Below are 19,311 nucleotides of genomic sequence, written 5' to 3' on the forward strand. Positions count from 1 at the left end.
GTTGCCCAGTGGTTGTTGCTAAGGTGTGTCTTGCGATCGTAAGAACCACAAGGGCTGGTCCAGCCACCAGGTGATAAACAGACCTGGGTAAATCAAGCAATACAAATACTTTGGCCAGGAAAAAGCTTTGGGTATGGCTACTGCCTGGGAGCAAATAGCCTGCTGAGTGTCACAGAGAATTATCTTGAAACCATGCACTGAGCTTATGCCTCTTTGAACCTTAAAGTAATGCCCAGGTCCCTAAATCACGCCAGAGGAATCAGATGGCTGTAGCGTTCCCAAGAAGGGTATCTCCTTCCATGAAATGTTCAGTTCAGTTGTGTCCGACTCTTTGCAACCCTATGGACTGCAACACGCCAGGCTTCCCTGTCCATCACCAACTCCCGGAGCTTGCTCACACTCATGTCCATCAAGTCGGTGATGCTATTCAACCATCTCATCCTCTGTCGTCCCCTTCTCCTCCTGCCTTTGATCTTTCTCAGCATCAGGGTCTTTTCCAATGAATCTGTTCTTTGCATCAGGTGGCCAAAGTATTGGAGCCTCAGCTTCAGCATCAGTCCTTCCAATGAATATTCAGGACTGATTTCCTTTAGGATGGACTGGTTGGATCTCCTTGCAGTCCAAGGGACTCTCCAGAGTCTTCTTTTGAAATGCGATGTGAAGTAAAATTCATATTTTATGACAAGACAATAAAAATTTAAACATAAAAAGCTGTCTCTGCCCTTTGACCTCCTCTCTCCCCTCAACTGTGATTGTGTAACTGTGTGTTATACACCAAACCTCCCCACTGATAGGAGTACCTCCTCAGCTGTAGAGAGCAACATGCTCCTAGCATTAATTAGACAACTCTTTAAAAGATTTCATTCCTTCTTGATCTTATCAGGGGTCACAAGACCCACTATGATGACACATATCTGGATTATGTAACTATCAATAACATGAAATTTTGATGTACAGCCCTGGGCTTCCCTGATGGCTCAACGGTAAAGAATCTGCCTGCAATGCAGGAGACATAGGGCATGCGGGTTTGATCGCTGGGTAGGGAAGATCCTCTGAAGTAGAAAATGACACCCTACTCCATTATTCTTGCTTGGAAAATTCCATGGATAGAGGAGCCTGGCAGGCTACAGTCCAGGGAGTCACAAAGAGTCAGACATGACAGAGTGAGAACCCATGCATGCAGATATAATAGTTAAGATGAGGTCATATTAGAGTAAAATGGATTCCTAATCCAAAGTAACTGGTGTCCTTATAAGAAGGGGATATTTAGAGATAGCCATGCACACAGGGAGGATGACATGTAAAGATGAAAGCAGGTATCTACGAGTCAGGGACACCAAAGAGAGCTAGTGAACCACCAGGTGGGGAGAGAGGCACGGAAGAGACGTTCATTCGCTTATGCCGCAGAAGAAAGCAAACTGGTACTGCCTTGATTCCAGACTGAGGGTCTCCAGAAGTGCAAGACAACACATTTCTTTTATTTAAGCCATATGTTGACAATTCGTGGTACTTTGTTATAGAAACCCTAATATAGCAAATAGGCTATTCATCCTAACTAATACAAAAATTAGTATCAGAAGTGGAGTGTTCTAATCACAAAAATAAAAAATTAGTTGTACTAGTCTAGTGACCTGGTTGCATGGACACACATATTGCAGACTGGAATGCTGGTGAACCTTGTTATGTCAAAGAACAATATTTGGTAATGTCATCATCTGGTATAACCTACCGGAAATGTAGACCATAGGTCTACTGCGTCTGTGTTTCTAGAAGTGATTGGGAAGAGTGAGAATGCCACCATAAGTTGACCGCTCCTTAACTGCAACAGCAAGGAATCACAAGAAAGAGGTGATCTGACCCAAGAACAAGCCAGTTTTGAAAGTCAGAAATACCGCACGATTGGAAGAGCCAACAACTTTCTCTTCTCTCAAACAGTTTAAATAGGGATTTTGCCTCATGCCCAAGGCTATTATTTCAAATGAATATTAACAGAGAATGACAAAGATGTAGGTAGTTCAAGAAACCAAATACAGTAAATTAAATAGACTTAAGAACTTTGGCTAGGAAAAAAACACTGTATATGGTTCCTAGCAACTAGAAGTACTAGACCAGATGTCTGCTGTTTTTTGAAGGAACTCTATTGCTAAAACGTCCAAGAATCTGCAAAACCATACGCCCTTTGAGTTTTTGCCTTTGTGCCTCTTTGTTACAGCAGCTTAACCTGACCTTAACACAAAATAGCACTTGAATCCTGGTCTCTCTCGTTTCTAGAGCACTTCCTTTTGACCATGATGAGTTCTTTAGACTTCAGTTTAAGTGCCACAAGGTCGGAGACTTTGTTTGTCCCCTGCCAGACTCTTGAAAGAGTATAAATAGTAACCAACCCATAGTAAAATGTAACAGATGTTCAATAAATACCTGTTGGAAGGATAAAGTAATAAACAAATGAACCAAGAGTGAAATGTAGGAACTGTCTAAGATTGGGACTGTGCAGGAAAGTTCAGGACAGATGGGGGCTGAATCTGGACACTCAGATGTCGCAATGCTGTGGTCACTGAATAAAAACTGGCCTCCTGCTGATGAGGGCCCCCAAAGCGCCCTTCATGTCACAGTTGCCTAGGCTGTAGATGAAGGGGTTCAGCATGGGAGTGACCACAGTGTACATCACTGCAGCAGTCGTGTCCTTCTGGGCTGCGTGGGAGGACATGGGGCTGAAATAAACCCCAATGATGGTGCCGTAGAACAGGGACACCACAGAGAGATGAGAGCCACAGGTAGAGAAAGCCTTCCGCTTGCCTCTCGTGGACGGTATCCTCAACACTGCAGCAAAGATGCACGTGTAGGAGACCAAGATGCCCACAAAGGGGGTGATGATAGGCAGGGCGCCCACAGTGTATACCATTGCATTGTTGAGAAAGGTGTCAGAGCAGGCGAGCTTCAGCAGAGGGCTCAGGTCACAGAAGAAATGGGGGATCTGGTTGTGGGTGCAGAATGAGAGACGGGTCAGTAATACTGTGTGGGTCAGGGCATTCCCGAAGGCTGCAGTCCAGGACGCTGCCACCAGGAGGCTACAGAGCTGTGGTGTCACAGACAGGGCATAGTGTAGAGGGTGGCAGATGGCCTCATAGCGGTCATAGGCCATGGCGCTCAGCAGGAAGCTGTCGATGCCGGCGAACCAGATGAAGAAGAACATCTGGGCCAGGCAGCCAGCATAAGGAATCCCTTTGTGTCCTGCCACGTGGTTGGCCAGCATCTTGGGGATGGTGGTGGAGGTGAAGCAAATGTCCATGAAGGCCAGGTTGGCCAGGAAGAAGTACATGGGAGTGTGGAGCCGGACGTCAGTGGCGATGGCCAGGATAATGGACAGGTTACCCAGCTGCATGACGAGGTACATGCTCAGGAAGAGTATGAACAGCAGCTGCTGTTGCTTGGGGTCCTCCGAGAGGCCCAGGAGCAGGAACTCAGAGACCAGGGTGAGATTTGCCCCAATTTCAGCCATCCTGAATCAATCAGAAAGGAAACGGAGGAGCTGTCCAGGGTCCTGGTCAAGGCAGCCCCTCCTCTGCACCGTGGATCTCATCCCCTCTCCTTAGTTCAGCCGTTCATCAATTCTTCCCACTCTTTCTGCAGCTGAATCCTCCCACCCATTTGCTGGATCATTTCCGTCAGTAAACACATAAACACACCATTCATTCTTCACAGCCCACCAGTAGGGTGTCACTAGCAGCTTGGTGGATAGCTCCTAAGCACACTGACCATCTCTCACCTCTACCACCTGTGTCTCTGTGCACCAAGGCTTTATCTGATCACTGGAGCAGGCTTAACCTGCACACGGTGTAACGAGGAAGTGCTGGCAGTTGACATCCCAAGAACGACTTTTGGCTAGTGAGGGACTGGGCTTGTTGGGTGAATGTCCCAGCTTCATCCCTTCTGTGTGAGGGAGCTCTGGGGTGTGTTCTCACATGGATCCCTACTCATCCACACCTTCTTTCCCCAAACACTCACCAAGTCTTCTGGGATTATTTTCCAAATAAATATTTGCACTCAAGTTCTTGACTCAGAATCTGCTTTGGGGAGAACTCAAATTAAGATGGCTCAGTGGAAAAGAATCCATCTACCAATGGAGAAGCTGCAGGAGAGGCAGGTTCAATCCCTGGGTCGGGAAGATCCCCTGGAGGAGGAAATGGCCACCCATTCCAGTATTCTTACTGGGATAATCCCATGGGCAGAAGAGCCTGGCAGACTCCAGTCCATGTGGTCACAAAAAGTCAGACACAACTTAGTGACTAAACAGCAACAACAATTGCAAGCAGTGTGTTGTGTGCCTATAAAATGCTCTGTGCTATGCAAGATGTACCAATTTATCATTATCTTCATTTTTTATATTTATTAGTATTTATTTATTTTATCAGAGTATAATTGCTTTACAACATTGTATGAGTTTCGGCTGTACAAAGAAGTGACTCTGCTATGCGTGTGTGCTAAGTCACTTCAATTGTGTCTGACTCTTTGCGACGCTATGGACTGTGGCCTACCAGGCTCCTCTGTCTATGGGATTCTCCAGGTAAGAATACTGGAGTGTCAAGAGGGAGGGGACATATGTATACCTATGGTTGATTCATGTTGATGTTTGGCAGAAACCAACACAATTCTGTAAAGCAATTATCTTTCAATTAAAAAGATAAATAACCATAAAAAAAAAATACTGGAGTGGGTTGCCATGCCTTCCTCCACAGGATCTTCCCAACCTGGGGATCGAACCGGTTTCTCTTACATCTCCTGCATTGACAGGTATATTCTTTACCACTAGCGCCACCTGGGGATCAGCTATATGTATACATATACACCCCGTCCCCGGCCTCCCTCCCACTCCCCACCCCCCACCCCAGGCCACCTTCTCTAGGTCCTTACAGAGAGCTAAGCCGAGCTCCCTGTGTCACACAGCAGCTTCCCACTAGCTAGCTATTTTCACATGGCTGTGTATATATGTCAATCCTACTCTCACAATTTGTCCCATCTTCTCCTTCCCCTCTTGTGTCCACAGATCTCTTCTCTACATCTGCACCTCTATTCCTGCCCTGGAACTAAGTTCACCTGTACCATTTTTCTAGATTCCACATACATGCGGCAATATCCAACATTTGTTTTTCTCTATCTGGCTTGCTTCACTCTGTATGACAGACTCTAGATCCATCCACATCTACAAATGACCCACTTTCATTCCTCTTCAGTCTGAGTAAACATTATCTTTGAATTTTGAGGCTGGTCTTGGTTTCAAATAGTTAAGGTTTACTTCGGTTGCTTGTGCCCTGTAGTTTTTGTCTAACTTGTAGGTGCAATGTTCTGATGATTATAAAATCAAAAGCTTACAAGAAAGTATGAAAAGAAAGCATGCAGAATGAAGAGGCAAAAAAGCTTGGGTAATGTTCTTATTAAATGTCGCAAACAGTACTCTGCTGTATTTGTGGATGGACAGAGAAGAAATGATATTCCCAGTGAATAGCAGCCTTAGAACATCTGATACTTGCAGAAGTCTGGGCAACCTGGAACAGTTTTATGACTGTGTAAGACTCACTAGAACCTGTGACATTTAATTTATATTTTTAGAATGAAAAACAATTTTTTAAAAATAAAAATATGGGTAATTGGCACTTGGAGGTCCGCTGGTTAGGACACCATGCTTCTTTTTTTTTTGTTGAGGATTTAAAAGCACATTTCATTATATTTTTAATGGAATAAATTGGCATGAAAAGGTAGGAAAACCAATTACATTTATGGTTTGAAAGTGAAAGTGAAGTCGCTCAGTAGTGCCCAACTCTTTGCGACCCCATGGATAGTAGCCTGCACCAAGCTCCTCCATCCATGGGATTTTCAAGGCAAGAGTACTGGAGTGGGTTGCCATTTCCTTCTTCATGGTTAGGACACCACGCTTCTAATGCAAGGGGAATGGGCTCAATCCCTAAGTCATATCTGCTGCTGCTGCTAAGTCACTTCAGTCGTGCTCGACTCTGTGCGACCCCATAGACAGCAGCCCACCAGGCTCCCAGTCCCTGGGATTCTCCAGGCAAGAACACTGGAGTGGGTTGCCATTTCCTTCTTCATGGTTAGGACACCACGCTTCTAATGCAAGGGGAATGGGCTCAATCCCTAAGTCATATCTGCTGCTGCTGCTAAGTCACTTCAGTCGTGCTCGACTCTGTGCGACCCCATAGACAGCAGCCCACCAGGCTCCCAGTCCCTGGGATTCTCCAGGCAAGAACACTGGAGTGGGTTGCCATTTCCTTCTCCAATGCATGAAAGTGAAAAGTGAAAGTGAAGTCGCTCAGTCTTGTCCGACCCTCAGCGATCCCATGGACTGCAGCCCACAAGGCTCCTCCGTCCATGGGATTTTCCAGGCAAGAATGCTGAAGTGGGGTGCCATTGCCTTCTCCAGAGGCATATCTGAGGTTATTGATATTTCTCCCAGCCATCTTGATTCCAGCTTGTGCTTCATCCATTCTGGCATTTCACATGATGTACTCTGCATGTAAGTTAAATAAGCAGGGTGACAATATACAGCCTTGACATACTCCTTTTCCTATTTGGAACCCATCTGTTGTTCCATGTCCAGTTCCAACTGTTGCTTCTTGACCTGCATACAGATTTCTCAGGAGGCAGGTCAGGTGGTCTGGTATTCCCATATCTTTAAGAATTTTCCACAGTTTGTTGTGATCCACACAGTCAAAGGCTTTGGCATACTCAATAAAGCAGAAGGTGATGTTTTTCTGGAACTCTCTTGCTTTTTCGATGATCCAGCGGACGTTGGCAATTTGATCTCTGGTTCCTTTGCCTTTTCTAAACCAGCTTGAACATCTGGAACTTCATGGTTCATGTACTGTTGAAGCCTGGCTTGGAGAATTTTGACCATTACTTTGCTAACGTGTGAGATGAGTACAATTATGTGGTAGTTTGAACATTCTTTGGCGTTGCCTTTCTTTGGGATTGGAAACTTGAAGGCAAGACCCAATTTACTTTTGTTCAAGCTCCTTCTTCCTGATTAAGGGAAATATTATATGGGCCAGAAGTAGAAAACAGAGCTATAAGAATATCCCGGGGAAAAGAATGTTCTAAGCAGAGGGAACAGCAAGTGCAAAGGCCCTGAGGAAGGAGCATCTCTGGTTTATTCAAGGACCATCAAAGAAACCAGAATGAGCACAGGAGATGAGGTCAGAAATGAGAAGTGAGGGACAGACCTGAAGGTGATTACCACTAGGTCTGTTGCAGCTTTTGAAATTCTTGCTTTTCTTTTAATGTCAATAGCATTGTTGAAGGTGCTGAGTTCTCTCTTAATTTCTACTAAACTAACATAATTAAAATTAAAAGCAAAGTCCTACCTCTCATAACCCTGTCTGAGAATTTTATGTATTCAATGCCTCTTGGTGCAATTAAGTCCTAGGAGTGGTTTGTGCTGTGCTTAGTGGCTCAGTTGTGTCCAACTCTTTGCAACCCCATGGACCCCAGGCTCCTCTGTCCATGGGGATTCTCCAGGCAAGAATACTGGGTGAGTTGCCATGCCCTTCTCCAGGGGATCTTCCCAACCCAAGGATTGAACCCAGGTCTTTTGCATTGCTGGTGGATTCTTTACAGTCTAAGCCACTAGGGAAGCCTAAGAATGGTTTAGTTGTCTTATTTATTTAATCACCTTAATTTCATTAAGATTTGTTCCATAGAGCTTCATGGATATACTCGGATCAACTTCTAGGATTCAATAGATTAAATTTACTCTTGTCATTAAACAATGATTTCATTTTCCTAAGATTTAGTAGTAGACCCCCTAAGAGCTTTCCCCTACCACATACCTGGGATTGATATTTATTTTGTTGGTTTTCAAATGGTATATCACACTTCTTCATTTCTATAATTACCTTGCGTTTCTGTTTCATCACTTACTTTTTTGTGTTCAATACTTTTTAATTGTTTCTGAAAAGTAAAATTTTTACATTTACATTTAACATTTTACATTTTAGGCTGAGGTGGCACAGTGGTGAAGAATCTGCCTGCCAATGCAGGAGATGCAAGAGATGCAGAAAGCAAAGAAGAACTAAAGAGCCTCTTGATGAAAGAGGAGAGTGAAAAGTTGGCTTAAAACTCAGTGTTCAGAAAACTAAGATCATGGCATCCAGTCCCATCACTTCATGGCAAATAGATGGGGAAACAATGGAAACAGTGACTTCATTTTTGGGGGGCTCCAAAATCACTGCAGATGGTGACTGCAGCCATGAAATTAAAAGATGCTTGCTCCTTGGAAGAAAAGCTATGACTAATATGCTAGACAGCATATTAAAAAGCAGAGACATTACTTTGCCAACAAAGGTCTGTCAAGTCAAAGCTATGGTTTATTCTAGTAGTCATGTATGGATATGAGAGTTGGGCTATAAAGAAAGCTGAGCACCAAAGAATTGATGCTTTTGAGCTGTGGTGTTGAGAAGACTCTTGAGAGTCCCTTGGACTGCAAGGAGATCCAACCAGTCAATCCTAAAGGAAATCAGTCCTGAATATTCATAAGGACTGATGCTGAAGCTGAAACTCCAGTACTTTAGCCACCTCATGCGAAGAGCTGACTCATTGGAAAAGACCCTGATGCTGGGAAAGAGTGAAGGTGGGAGGAGAAGTAGATGACAGAGGATGAGATGGTTGGATGGCATCACTGACTCGATGGACCTGAGTCTGAGCAGGTTCCGGGAGTTGGTGATGGACGGGGAAGCATGACATGCTGCAGTCCTCGGGGTCGCAAAGAGTCGGAAACGACTGAGCAACTGAACTGACTGACTTCACATCACACTTTTTTCCCCACAAAGTTTGGAGTAAAATTCCAAATCCTGGTGAAACTGCCAAGGAAAACAATATGCAGTTTCCTCAAATATTAAAAATAGAACTAGCATATGATCCAGCAATCCCACTTGTAGTTATGCATCCAAAAGAAATCAGAATGGGACATCAAAGAGATACCTGTATTCTCATGTTTAGTGCAGCATTGTTTAAAATAGTTGAGATATGAAAACAGTGGACGGATGGATAGAAGTTGATCAACTTCTAGAAGATGTGGTGTTTTATATATATATATACATATATATGTATATATATATATATGCAATGGAATATTATTCAACTAGGAGAAAGAGGGACATCCTGCCATTTGCAACAACATAGATATACCTTGAGAACCTTATGATAAGTGAAATAAGTTGGACAGGGAAAGACAAATAGTGCATGGTATCACATATATGTGGAATCTTAAAAAGAAAAAGTTAAAAAAAAAATCTCAACCTCTGTGACATCTAGCCCCTGTTGACCTCCCCCATCTCCATTTGTTCACTGTCTCCCAGCCACACAGGTCTCTTGGTCCAAGACTGGTTCTACCTCAGGACCTTTGCACTTGCTGTTTTCTCTGCCTCAAAGGCTCTTCCTTCAGGACTTTGCTCTGGCTTCCACGAGTCATCTCAAGTCCTTCTCTCTCTGATAGATCAGTGCGCAGTGACTGCTCACTCCTTGGTCCTCTGATGACTTGTGTTCTCTGGGCCTGGGGAAGGACCTTCCCTTTGAGCCCGTCTGCCTGCTGCCCTGTTCCTCTCCTCTCCTGCCCCAGGAGTCTACATGTCCTATTTCACTTTCTTGTTGATTCACTGACCACTTGTTGTGCATCTTCACTGAGGTGTTCCCCAACATGTGGCCAGTAATTCTGAGCTGGTGACAAAGACAGAGTACCTCTCTCCACCTGCAATTCTACCACAGAGGAATTCTTCTGAAGGTGCACTCTAAGGCATGCTCGAGGAAGTTTGGAAAGAGAAGCATTCGTTCGTGATAGAGGCGCATCCATCAGCTACCATGTTCCCATTCGGTGGATGCTACTGTAAGTCCCAGGTGGTGCCAGTGATAAAGAACCCCTCTGCCAATGCAGGAGAAAAGAGACGTGGGATCAATCTCAGGGTCGGGAAGATTCCCTGGAGGACAGCACAACAATGCACTCCAGTATTCCTGCCCGGAACACCCCATGGACAGAGGAGCCTGGCAGGCTACAGTCCAAAGTGTTGCAAAGAGTTGAACACGACTGAAGCAACTTGGTACTTAGCGCACACTATAAGTCACAGAAAGGGGGCAAATGTGGGACAGCCCTAACCTGGATGAATGTCAAAAGCATGAGGAAACCATCACAGAAGAATCCATGTGGAATAATGCCATGTAAACATAAAGCTTAACACATGCAGCACAATTCTATATGTTGTTGGTGGGCACATCCTGTGTAGTAAAGATGAAAAATGTGCCTGGGAGTGATAAAGACTCAATGTAGGATGTTGGTTATTTCAGAGATGGGGAGAGTGGAGGGGAGAGAGAGAGCCAGACAAGCAGAGAGGGAGAAGAGGGAGAAGGAGGCAAACAAGAACATGGGAGTAGGGAGATGTACGTGGATGCTCTACTTCTTAAGTTGAGTGGTGAATACAGCTGTGTTCCAGCATGAGTTATGATCTATGCTTTTTTTTTTTGCATGCCTGATATATTACATACAACACACACACACACACACACACACACCATGGTCCGCATGTTCAGTTGCTCAGTTGTGTCTGATTCTTTGTAACCCCATGGACTGTAGCCTGCCAGGCTTCTCTGTCCATGGGAGTCTCCAGGCAAGAATACTGGAGTGGGTTGCCACTTCCTTCTCCAGGGAATCTTCCTGACTCAGGGATCCAACCCGGGTCTCCTGCATCCCCTGCATTGGTAGGCTGATTCTTCTCTACTGAGCCATCTGGGAAACCTATCATGGTCCCCTCCTATCCTCAAGGAACTCACTAGGAGAGAGAGGCCCCAGATGAGTGGGCAAGTAATGATGGATGCCACCCCGTTCTGTGGTCAAGATCACTGTCTCTTCAACTCCCATCCCAAGGGTCCAGACATACCTCCTGGGTGTCTGTTTCTATTGAGCATGCCCAGGTCCCCACAAACCTTGTAGCAAACCCTGCTCAGCATCTACCCTCAGTCCTGTTCTTTCACTGTACCTGAGCTTAGCAGTGACCCTGCTGATTACCCAGTCACTAGGGCCAGAGATTTGGGCAGCAGCCAGATCTCCTTTAACCCCACTTGCATCAAACTGACAGTTTAACCTGCCCCCCTCTTTTTCCCAACCCCTCCTCTCCTTCCCAGCACCCTGCCAGATTCTCATCTTGTCACTGTTAGATTCCAAACCCATTCCTTCTCTGGTCACTTTGGCTCCAGGCTGGCTCTTTTGGTTCAACCTCCACAATGGCCTCTACCAGGATGAGATGACCTGCTTCTCCCTAGCTTAAAATCCTGCACTGGATCCCTATTACTCTGTTACCAATAGCTAACAGTTCTTTTAAAACTTTATTTGTTTATCTTTACTGTGCCCTTGTTGCTTGCTGTAAATAGGGTTTCTCTAGCTCCGTTCACAGGCTTCTCATTGCTGTGGCTTTTCTTGGGCTCAGAAGTGGTGGTGCATAGGCTTAGTTGCTCTGCAGCATGTGGGATCCTCCTGGATCAGGGACTGAACTTGTGTCTCCTGCATTGGCAGGTGGATTCTTAACCACTGGATCACCACGGAAGTCCCTTGCTAACATTTCTTGCATGCATGTGTATTTTGTCGCTTCAAGCTGGTTTTAGAAAAGGCAGAGGAACCAGAGATCAAATCGCCATTGAAAAAGCAAGAGAGTTCCAGAAAAACATCTGTTTCTGCTTTATTGACTATGCCAAAGCCTTTGACTGTGTGGACCACAATAAACTGTGGAAAATTCTTCAAGGGATGGGAATACCAGACCACCTCACTTGCCTCTTAAGAAACCTATATGCAGGTCAGGAAGCAACAGTTAGAACTGGACATGGAACAACAGACTGGTTCCAAATAGGAAAAGTAGTGCGTCAAGGCTGTATATTGTCACCCTACTTATTTAACTTATATGCAGAGTACATCATGAGAAACGCTGGATTGGAGGAAGCACAAGATGGAATCAAGATTGCCGGGAGAAATCTCAATAACCTCAGATATGCAGATGACACCACCCTTATGGCAGAAAGTGAAGAAGAACTAAAGAGCCTCTTGATGAAAATGAAAGAGAAGAGTGAAAAAGTCGGCTTAAAGCTCAACATTCAGAAAACTAAGATTATGGCATCCAGTCCCATCACTTAATGGCAAATAGATGGGGAAACAGTGGAAACAGTGGCTGATTTTATTTTTCTGGGCTCCAAAATCACTGCAGATGGTGATTTCAGCCATGAAATTAGAAGACGCTTACTCCTTGGAAGGAAAGTTATGACCAACCTAGACAATATATTAAAAAGCAGAGACATTACTTTGTCAACAAAGATATGTCTAGTCAAGGCTATGGTTTTTCCAGTGGTCATGTATGGATATGAGAGTTGGACTATAAAGAAAGCTGAGCACCGAAGAACTGATGCTTTTGAACTGTGGTGTTGGAGAAGACTCTTGAGAGTCCCTTGGACTACAAGGAGATCCAACCAGTCAATCCTAAAGGAGATCAGTCCTGAATGTTCATTGGAAGGACTGATGCTGAAGCTGAAACTCCAATCCTTTGGCCACCTGATGTGAAGAGCTGACTCATTTGAAAAGACCCTGATGCTGGGAAAGATTGAGGGCAAGAGGAGAAGGGAACAGCAGAGGATGAGATGGTTGGATGGCATCACCGACTCAATGGACTTGGGTTTGGGTAGACTCTGGGAGTTGGTGATGGACAGGGAGGCCTGGCGTGCTGTGGTTCATGGGGTCGCAGAGTCAGACACAACTGAGCAACTGAACTGAACTGAACTTGTTCCAAAGCTCTTAAAACTCTGCGATGAAGGACCCAGAAGCTGGAACCTCTTGGCAGGCCTTGTGCACAGGTTGCTTCCTTTTTCTTTTTACCTAAGTTTTTATCTTGTATTGGAGTATAGTCAGTTAACAATACTGTGATAGTTTCAAGTGGACAACAAAGGGACTTAGCCAGACTTATACATGTATCCATTCTCTCCCAAACTCTCCTCCCATCCGGGCTGCCACATAACATTTGCTTCCCATTTTTTTGTACTCATTATCCAGACTAGTGAACGGAGGCTCAGAGAGGCAAAGTCACTTTCCCAAGGTCATACAGCAGGCCTGGCTGGAGAGGCACAGCCCCCATCTTGCTAGTTTCTTTTCCTGTCTGCTTCCCTCTCTCCCCACTCACCTGTGGTAGGTGTCTCCTCTGGCTTTGGAGATGTCTGGCAGGAGGTGACACAGCTTTTGCTGGGAGAATTTCCTGGGCTGCCTGCCACGTGGAGCGAGGTCTTTGGCCCCACAGAAGGGAGCAGGAGAACCCGGCAGAGCCCAATTTACCCGTCCATCCTCACACCTCAGGCTCAGTCCCTCGTGTCTTGTTAGGGCACCGGCTAATTGTCTGCTCCACACTCTGTCCCTGACGGCTCGTCTCTTTGGGAAAGAGGGCAACCACGTCTTGTTCTGGGGTTTTTCTTTGACCCCTGAGCTCAGGATCAAGGTGACTCTGGGCCTCTTTGGGGGAACTTTCTGCAAGTTCTGGGCTCAGAGGACATCCCCCAGCTCTGGGGGACCTGTCTGACCACTAGTGTATGTCCTTGGCTTCCCACTGCTGGGAACAATGGTTTGCAGATATTTTCTTTTTTAAGAAAAAATTTTCATTTTGTATTGGAGTAAGTCAATTAACAAGGTTGTGATAGTCTCAGGTGAACAGTTAAGGGCCTCAGCCATACATATGCGTGTATCCACTCTCCCCCACACTCCCCTCATCCAGGCTGCCACATAAGATTGAGCAGAGTTCCATGTGCTGTACAGTAGGTTTGGTTACCCATTTTAAATATAGCAGTGTGTGCATGTCTACCCGAAACTCCCTAATTATCCCTTCCCCCCACCCTTCCCCCTCCAGCAACTGTAAGCTCCCTAAGTTTATTCTCTATGTCTATGAGTCTCTTTCTGTTTTGTAAGTAAGTTCATGCGTATCATCTCTTTTTGGATTCCACAATAAGGGATGTCATGTGTTATTTCTCCTTCCCTGCAAACATTACTTGTTAATTGAGGTGAGATTCACATGACATAAAATTAACCATTAAAAAGTAATTAACCATTAAAAAGTAAACAGTTCAGTGCCATTTAGCACACTCACAATGTTGGGCAACCACCACGTCTGTTTAGTTCCCAAGCATTTTAACCCTCCTACAAGGGAACTTCATACCTATTAGCAGTCAATCCCCATTTCCCATCCCCCCAACCTTGAATCCATCTCCATGGATTTACCTATTCTGGACATCTCACATAAATGAAATCGTACAATGTGTGACCTTTTGCATCTGACTTCCTTCACTTAACATAACGTTTTTGGGTTCATCTACCTTATGTGTGTGTGCGTGCTCAGTCATGTCCAGCTCTTTGACTGTAGCCTGCCAGGATCCTCTGTCCATGAGACTTCCCAGGCAAGAATACTGTAGTGAGTTGCCATTTCCTTCTCCACATCTACATTGTAGCATGTGCCAATGCTTCATTCCTTTTTCTGTCTGAAAAATATTGCATTGTATGAATGGACCACTCACTGTTTATCCGTTAACCAGTTGATGGACATTTGGGTACTTTCCACTTTTGGCTACTGTGACTTGTGCTGCTGTGAACTCTGGCTTACAGGCATCTGTTGGAGTCCCTGTTTTCAATTCTTTTGAGTACATTCATAGAACCAGGATTGCTGGTTCATGTAGCAATTGCTTTCACGTTTTGGCATTGTAAATAATGCTGCTACGAACATGAGCATACACATATCTCTTCAAGACATTGCTTTCACTTCCTTTGGAGATATATATATATATATACATACACACACACACCCATAAGTGGAATTGCTAGGTCATATGGTAATTCTATTTTTAATTTTGTATGCCGCAGTGCCTGTACCAATTTCTATTTCCACTGACCATGCACAAGAGTTCCAATTTCTTCCTATCCTCACTGACACTCATTTTTTTTTTAAATTACAGCCACCCTAATGGGTGGTATGAAGTGGTGTCTCATTGTGGTTGTGGCTCGCATTTCCCTGATGAATAATCACTTTGACCACCTTTTATATTCCAAATAATTTTGAACTTGCATATCTATTGATAAAATATATTTGGGCACATACCCCCGACTATGTGAATATTTAAAAACTAGTAGCATTATCAACATTATAAAACAGGGCTCCCAAGTTTAAGTGAAAAGGGGAAGCTATTAGAATGAAATAAACTCTTGGTTGTTTCAAACCACCCTGACAGTAACACTGCCTGCCTGCTAAGTCGCTTCAGTCATGTCTGACTCTTTGCAAAGGTGTGGAGTATAGCCTGCCAGGCTTCCCTGTCCATGGGATTCTCCAGGCAAGAATACTAGAGTGGGTTGCCATGCCCTCCTCTAGGGGATCTTCCAGACCCATGGATCGAACCCATATCTCATGACTCCTGCATTGGAGAGCATGTTCTTTACCGCTAGTGTTGCCTGGGAAGCCCAGCAGTAACGTTAATATTAGCTAATACTTCAAGGTATCCTGGGACAAAGTTCATTATTGAGGGTCATGGATGGAACCTTTATTACAAATGTGCTTTTTGACAGTTGAAAAATGTTTGACTATTTCTGGTCGCTACTGGTTTCTTTGTCATTGCCTTTCCTCCTCACAATATGTCTAACGTAGAGAGAAGACATTTTAGGGGTCGAGAAGTCTCTGCCCACATTTTTGGGTTGGCATTAGGGTCAACCTGTGTTCTTTTATGTCACAGGAGATATTTTTGATGATTGGTTGAGATAAAAATGGATAATACAACATATAGGTCTACCTGTTTGGGCACATGGAAACTGTGTTATGCACACCAAAATAGGCTGAAAGCTAGAATCACTCTAGTAAAAATAAAAAATGTTAGTAAAGTACATACTTTTTTTTATTTTTTTACACCTTTTTATTTTGAAATCATTTTAGATCCACATGAAAGTCAAAAACATAATACAGAGAGGTCCTGTGTATCCTTCACTCAGCTTCCTACAATAAAACTTTTTACAATTATATCATTATATATATATACATTGGAGGAGGAAATGGTAACCCACTCCAGTAGCCTTGCTTGGGAAATCCCAAGGATGGAGGAGCCTGGGGAGCTACAGTCCATGGGGTCACGAAGAGTTGGACACAACTTAGCAACTTAAACAACCACCACAACATATGTTTACATATAATGAATTTAAATATAATAATGCATTATATATTTACATATAAATATCGTGTGTAGTTACATGATTATAGGCAGTTATAAAAACCGGGACATTGACATTATTAATTAACTAAAGGCCTTATTTGAAATCCACCAATTTTAATATTCACGCAACTGCTTTGAAATGCTCTGTGAAATTTTGTCACTTGTGTACAGTCAAGTAACCACCACCACAATCAGGACACAACACTGTTCCATCATCCAAAGGAACTCCCTCACGCTGCCTCTTTGTAATCAACACTCCCACACTTTCCTAACCCTTGGCAACCATAATCTGGCAATCACAACCCCCATAATTTTGTCATTTTGAGAATGTTATGTAAATAATATTGTACAGACTTGTGACCTTTGAGGTTGGTTTCTTTTACTCAACAACCCTAGAGAATCATCTAGGTCATTATATGTTATCAGTAGTTCGATCTTTTTTAATGCCAAGTAGCATTTCATTGTGTGGATGAACAGCTGTTTGTTGGAAGACATTTAAGTTGTTTCCTGCTTTTGGCTATTACAAATAAAGCTGCTCTGAATATTCATATACACAAGCTTTCATTTCTTCAGGGTAAATACCTAGGATTAAGATTATTGGGTTACATGGTAGATGTAAGTTTATAAGAAACTGTCAAACTCTTTTCCAAACCATTTTGCATTCCCACCAGTAACCTATGAGACTTCTGATTACTCTGCATCCTCGTTCGATTTTGTCAGTGTTTTTTATTTTAACCATTCTGATAGGTGTGTAACGGCATTTCATTGTGACTTGACACGACTGAAGCGACTTAGCAGCAGCAGCAGCAATGACTTAACGATGTTGTACATCTTCTCATGTCCTTCTTTGCGTATTGTCTTTGGTGACGTGTACAGGTGTTCAAGTCTTCGTCCATTCTCTAATAATTATTATTTAAAAAGTTTTTGGGAGGTAAAAATGAATGCAAAATGAAAGGTCTTCATTTCTTTTACATTCAGGACCCCTATACAGCATAATTCACCCTGCATTTGCAGGAATTCTTGTAAACGGAGCACTCCTAACCCACAAGTAACTTTCCAACTTGGTGACATTTTGTAGGAATGTTAAGAATGTGAAGTTGCTCAGTCGTGTCTGACTCTTTGCGACCCCATTGACTGTAGCCTGCCAGGCTCCTCTGTCCATGGGATTTTCCAGGCAAGAACACTGGAGTGAGTTGCCATTTCCTTCTCCAGGGGAATCTTCCCGACCCAGGGGTCGAAACGGTTCTCCCACACTGCAGGCAGACTCTTTACCGTCTGAGCCACCAGGGAAGCCCTGGTGTTAAAGACAACAATGAATGAAATCGATGTCCTATGAGTTTAAGAAGACAATAAATACAAATATTTATTGATTTTGTTTTGTTCAGCTTCCTTTTATGTTTCCCATCATCAGATTGTGTGGTTTTTAATTTTTTCTTCGGGTGATGGAATATTTTCCGAGTCTTCTAGAAAACCTACTGGCGCGGTGTTGTCCTGGCGCCCCCGAGCGTCCGAACTGGGAAATACGCTCTGTGAGCGTGTACATCATAACCTACATAGTGCGGCGGAAAAGTCAACCTACAGCCATGGTGTATGGACGGGCGAGTTAGACTATAAAGAAAGCTGAGCGCCAAATAAATGATGCTTTTGAACCTTGGTGTTGGAGAAGACTCTTGAGAGTCCCTTGGACTGTAAGGAGATCCAACCAGTCAGTCCTAAAGGAAATCAGTCCTGAATATTCATTGGAAGGACTGATGCTGAAGCTGAAACTCCAGTACTTTGGCCACCCAATGCAAAGAACTCACTCATTGGAAAAGACCCTGATGCTAGGAAAGATTGAAGGCGGGAGGAGAAGGGTACAACAGAGGAATGAGATGGTTGGTTGACATCACCGACTGGATGGACATGAGTTTGCGCAAGCTCCGGTAATTGGTGATGGACGGGCAAGTCTGGCGTGCTGCAGTCCATGTGGTCGCAAAGAGACACGACTGAGCGACTGAACTGAACTGAACTGGACAGCCACGATGACCTCCCAGTTCCCCCACTCTTCTCACAGTTGTCCTATCTCCATAAAACCCAAACTCTAACTAGAAGCAAGTGTCCTTCCTTCCCAATACAGCATTCCTTTCACACCCCTTTCTGCCTTTGTGCCTGATGTTCCCTCCTCATTTTTTATTTAATTTCTAAACTACCTAGATGTCATCAGTATATGAGAAACCACACAAATTTGAAATGAACAATCAGATAAGTTTTGATGTACATCTGTTAAATGATCATTTAAAAATAACACTTGCTAAAATAGTAACTTGATAGATAACATATAAATAATATAAAATTAAAATAATTGCAAACTCACAGAAGATTTGCAATAATATCACTCAGAACTTCTCTGTTTTTCCCCCCAGTTTCTCCAGTTGTCAGTCTTTTTTCCCCCGCTTTTTCAAGTTGCTCCTTCTCTCACTATATATATATATATATATATATATACACATACATATACATATAATAGGGAAAGTTTCAGATATATTATCCTTTAATCCCTAAATACTTTTTACTGTGTATTTCCTAAGAACAAGAGTATTCTCTAAAAACTACAATAAATTTATCAAGTACATAAAAGTAATCATTGACACAGTTTTATTTTCTAATCGATAATCTAGACTTCAGTATCTCCAACTCTCTCCCAAATGTCTATAACTTATAGCAATATTTTTTTCTCATTGATCCAAGTCCAGTATCAGGTACATCTAATTGTCATGTTTCTTATATCTCTTTTATCTGAGCCTTTTCTTGGTTCCTCAGCTTTTCTTGGTCTTTCATGACACTGAACATTTAAAAATATTTTTAATTTTTTATTATAAAACTTTTTAATGGATACAAACATTGGGAGAGTTTAACAATGAACTTTAATATGTTTATCACTCAAATTCAACAGCTCTCAAAATTTTAAGAACACTTTTGATTACATTTGGATCCATCTGGACAATCCAGGATAATCTCCTTATTTTAAATTTAGCTGGTTAGCGAACAATCCCATCTGCAATCTTACTTCCT

At 43.4% G+C, this 19,311-nt stretch overlaps 2 protein-coding genes across 2 annotated transcripts in view; both read right to left on the minus strand.

Moving 5' to 3' along the window:
* The window catches only part of FAM32A (family with sequence similarity 32 member A), a 271,335-nt gene that overhangs the window by 117,103 nt on the left and 134,921 nt on the right, over window positions 1-19,311 (minus strand). The gene's annotated exons all lie outside the window — the stretch shown is intronic.
* LOC129624341 (olfactory receptor 1361-like) lies at window positions 2,552-3,499 on the minus strand. The gene has a single exon (XM_055542101.1). It carries the CDS (start codon window positions 3,497-3,499, stop codon window positions 2,552-2,554), a length of 948 nt encoding a protein of 315 aa, XP_055398076.1.

The sequence above is a fragment of the Bubalus kerabau genome, chromosome 1 (genome assembly GCF_029407905.1).
Source record: "Bubalus kerabau isolate K-KA32 ecotype Philippines breed swamp buffalo chromosome 1, PCC_UOA_SB_1v2, whole genome shotgun sequence".
NCBI classification, from domain to species: Eukaryota; Metazoa; Chordata; class Mammalia; order Artiodactyla; family Bovidae; genus Bubalus; species Bubalus kerabau.

What these genes read in the sequence shown, in the direction of transcription:
- LOC129624341 (XM_055542101.1), bottom strand. Translation starts at nt 3,499, where the DNA reads ATGGCTGAAATTGGGGCAAATCTCACCCTGGTCTCTGAGTTCCTGCTC.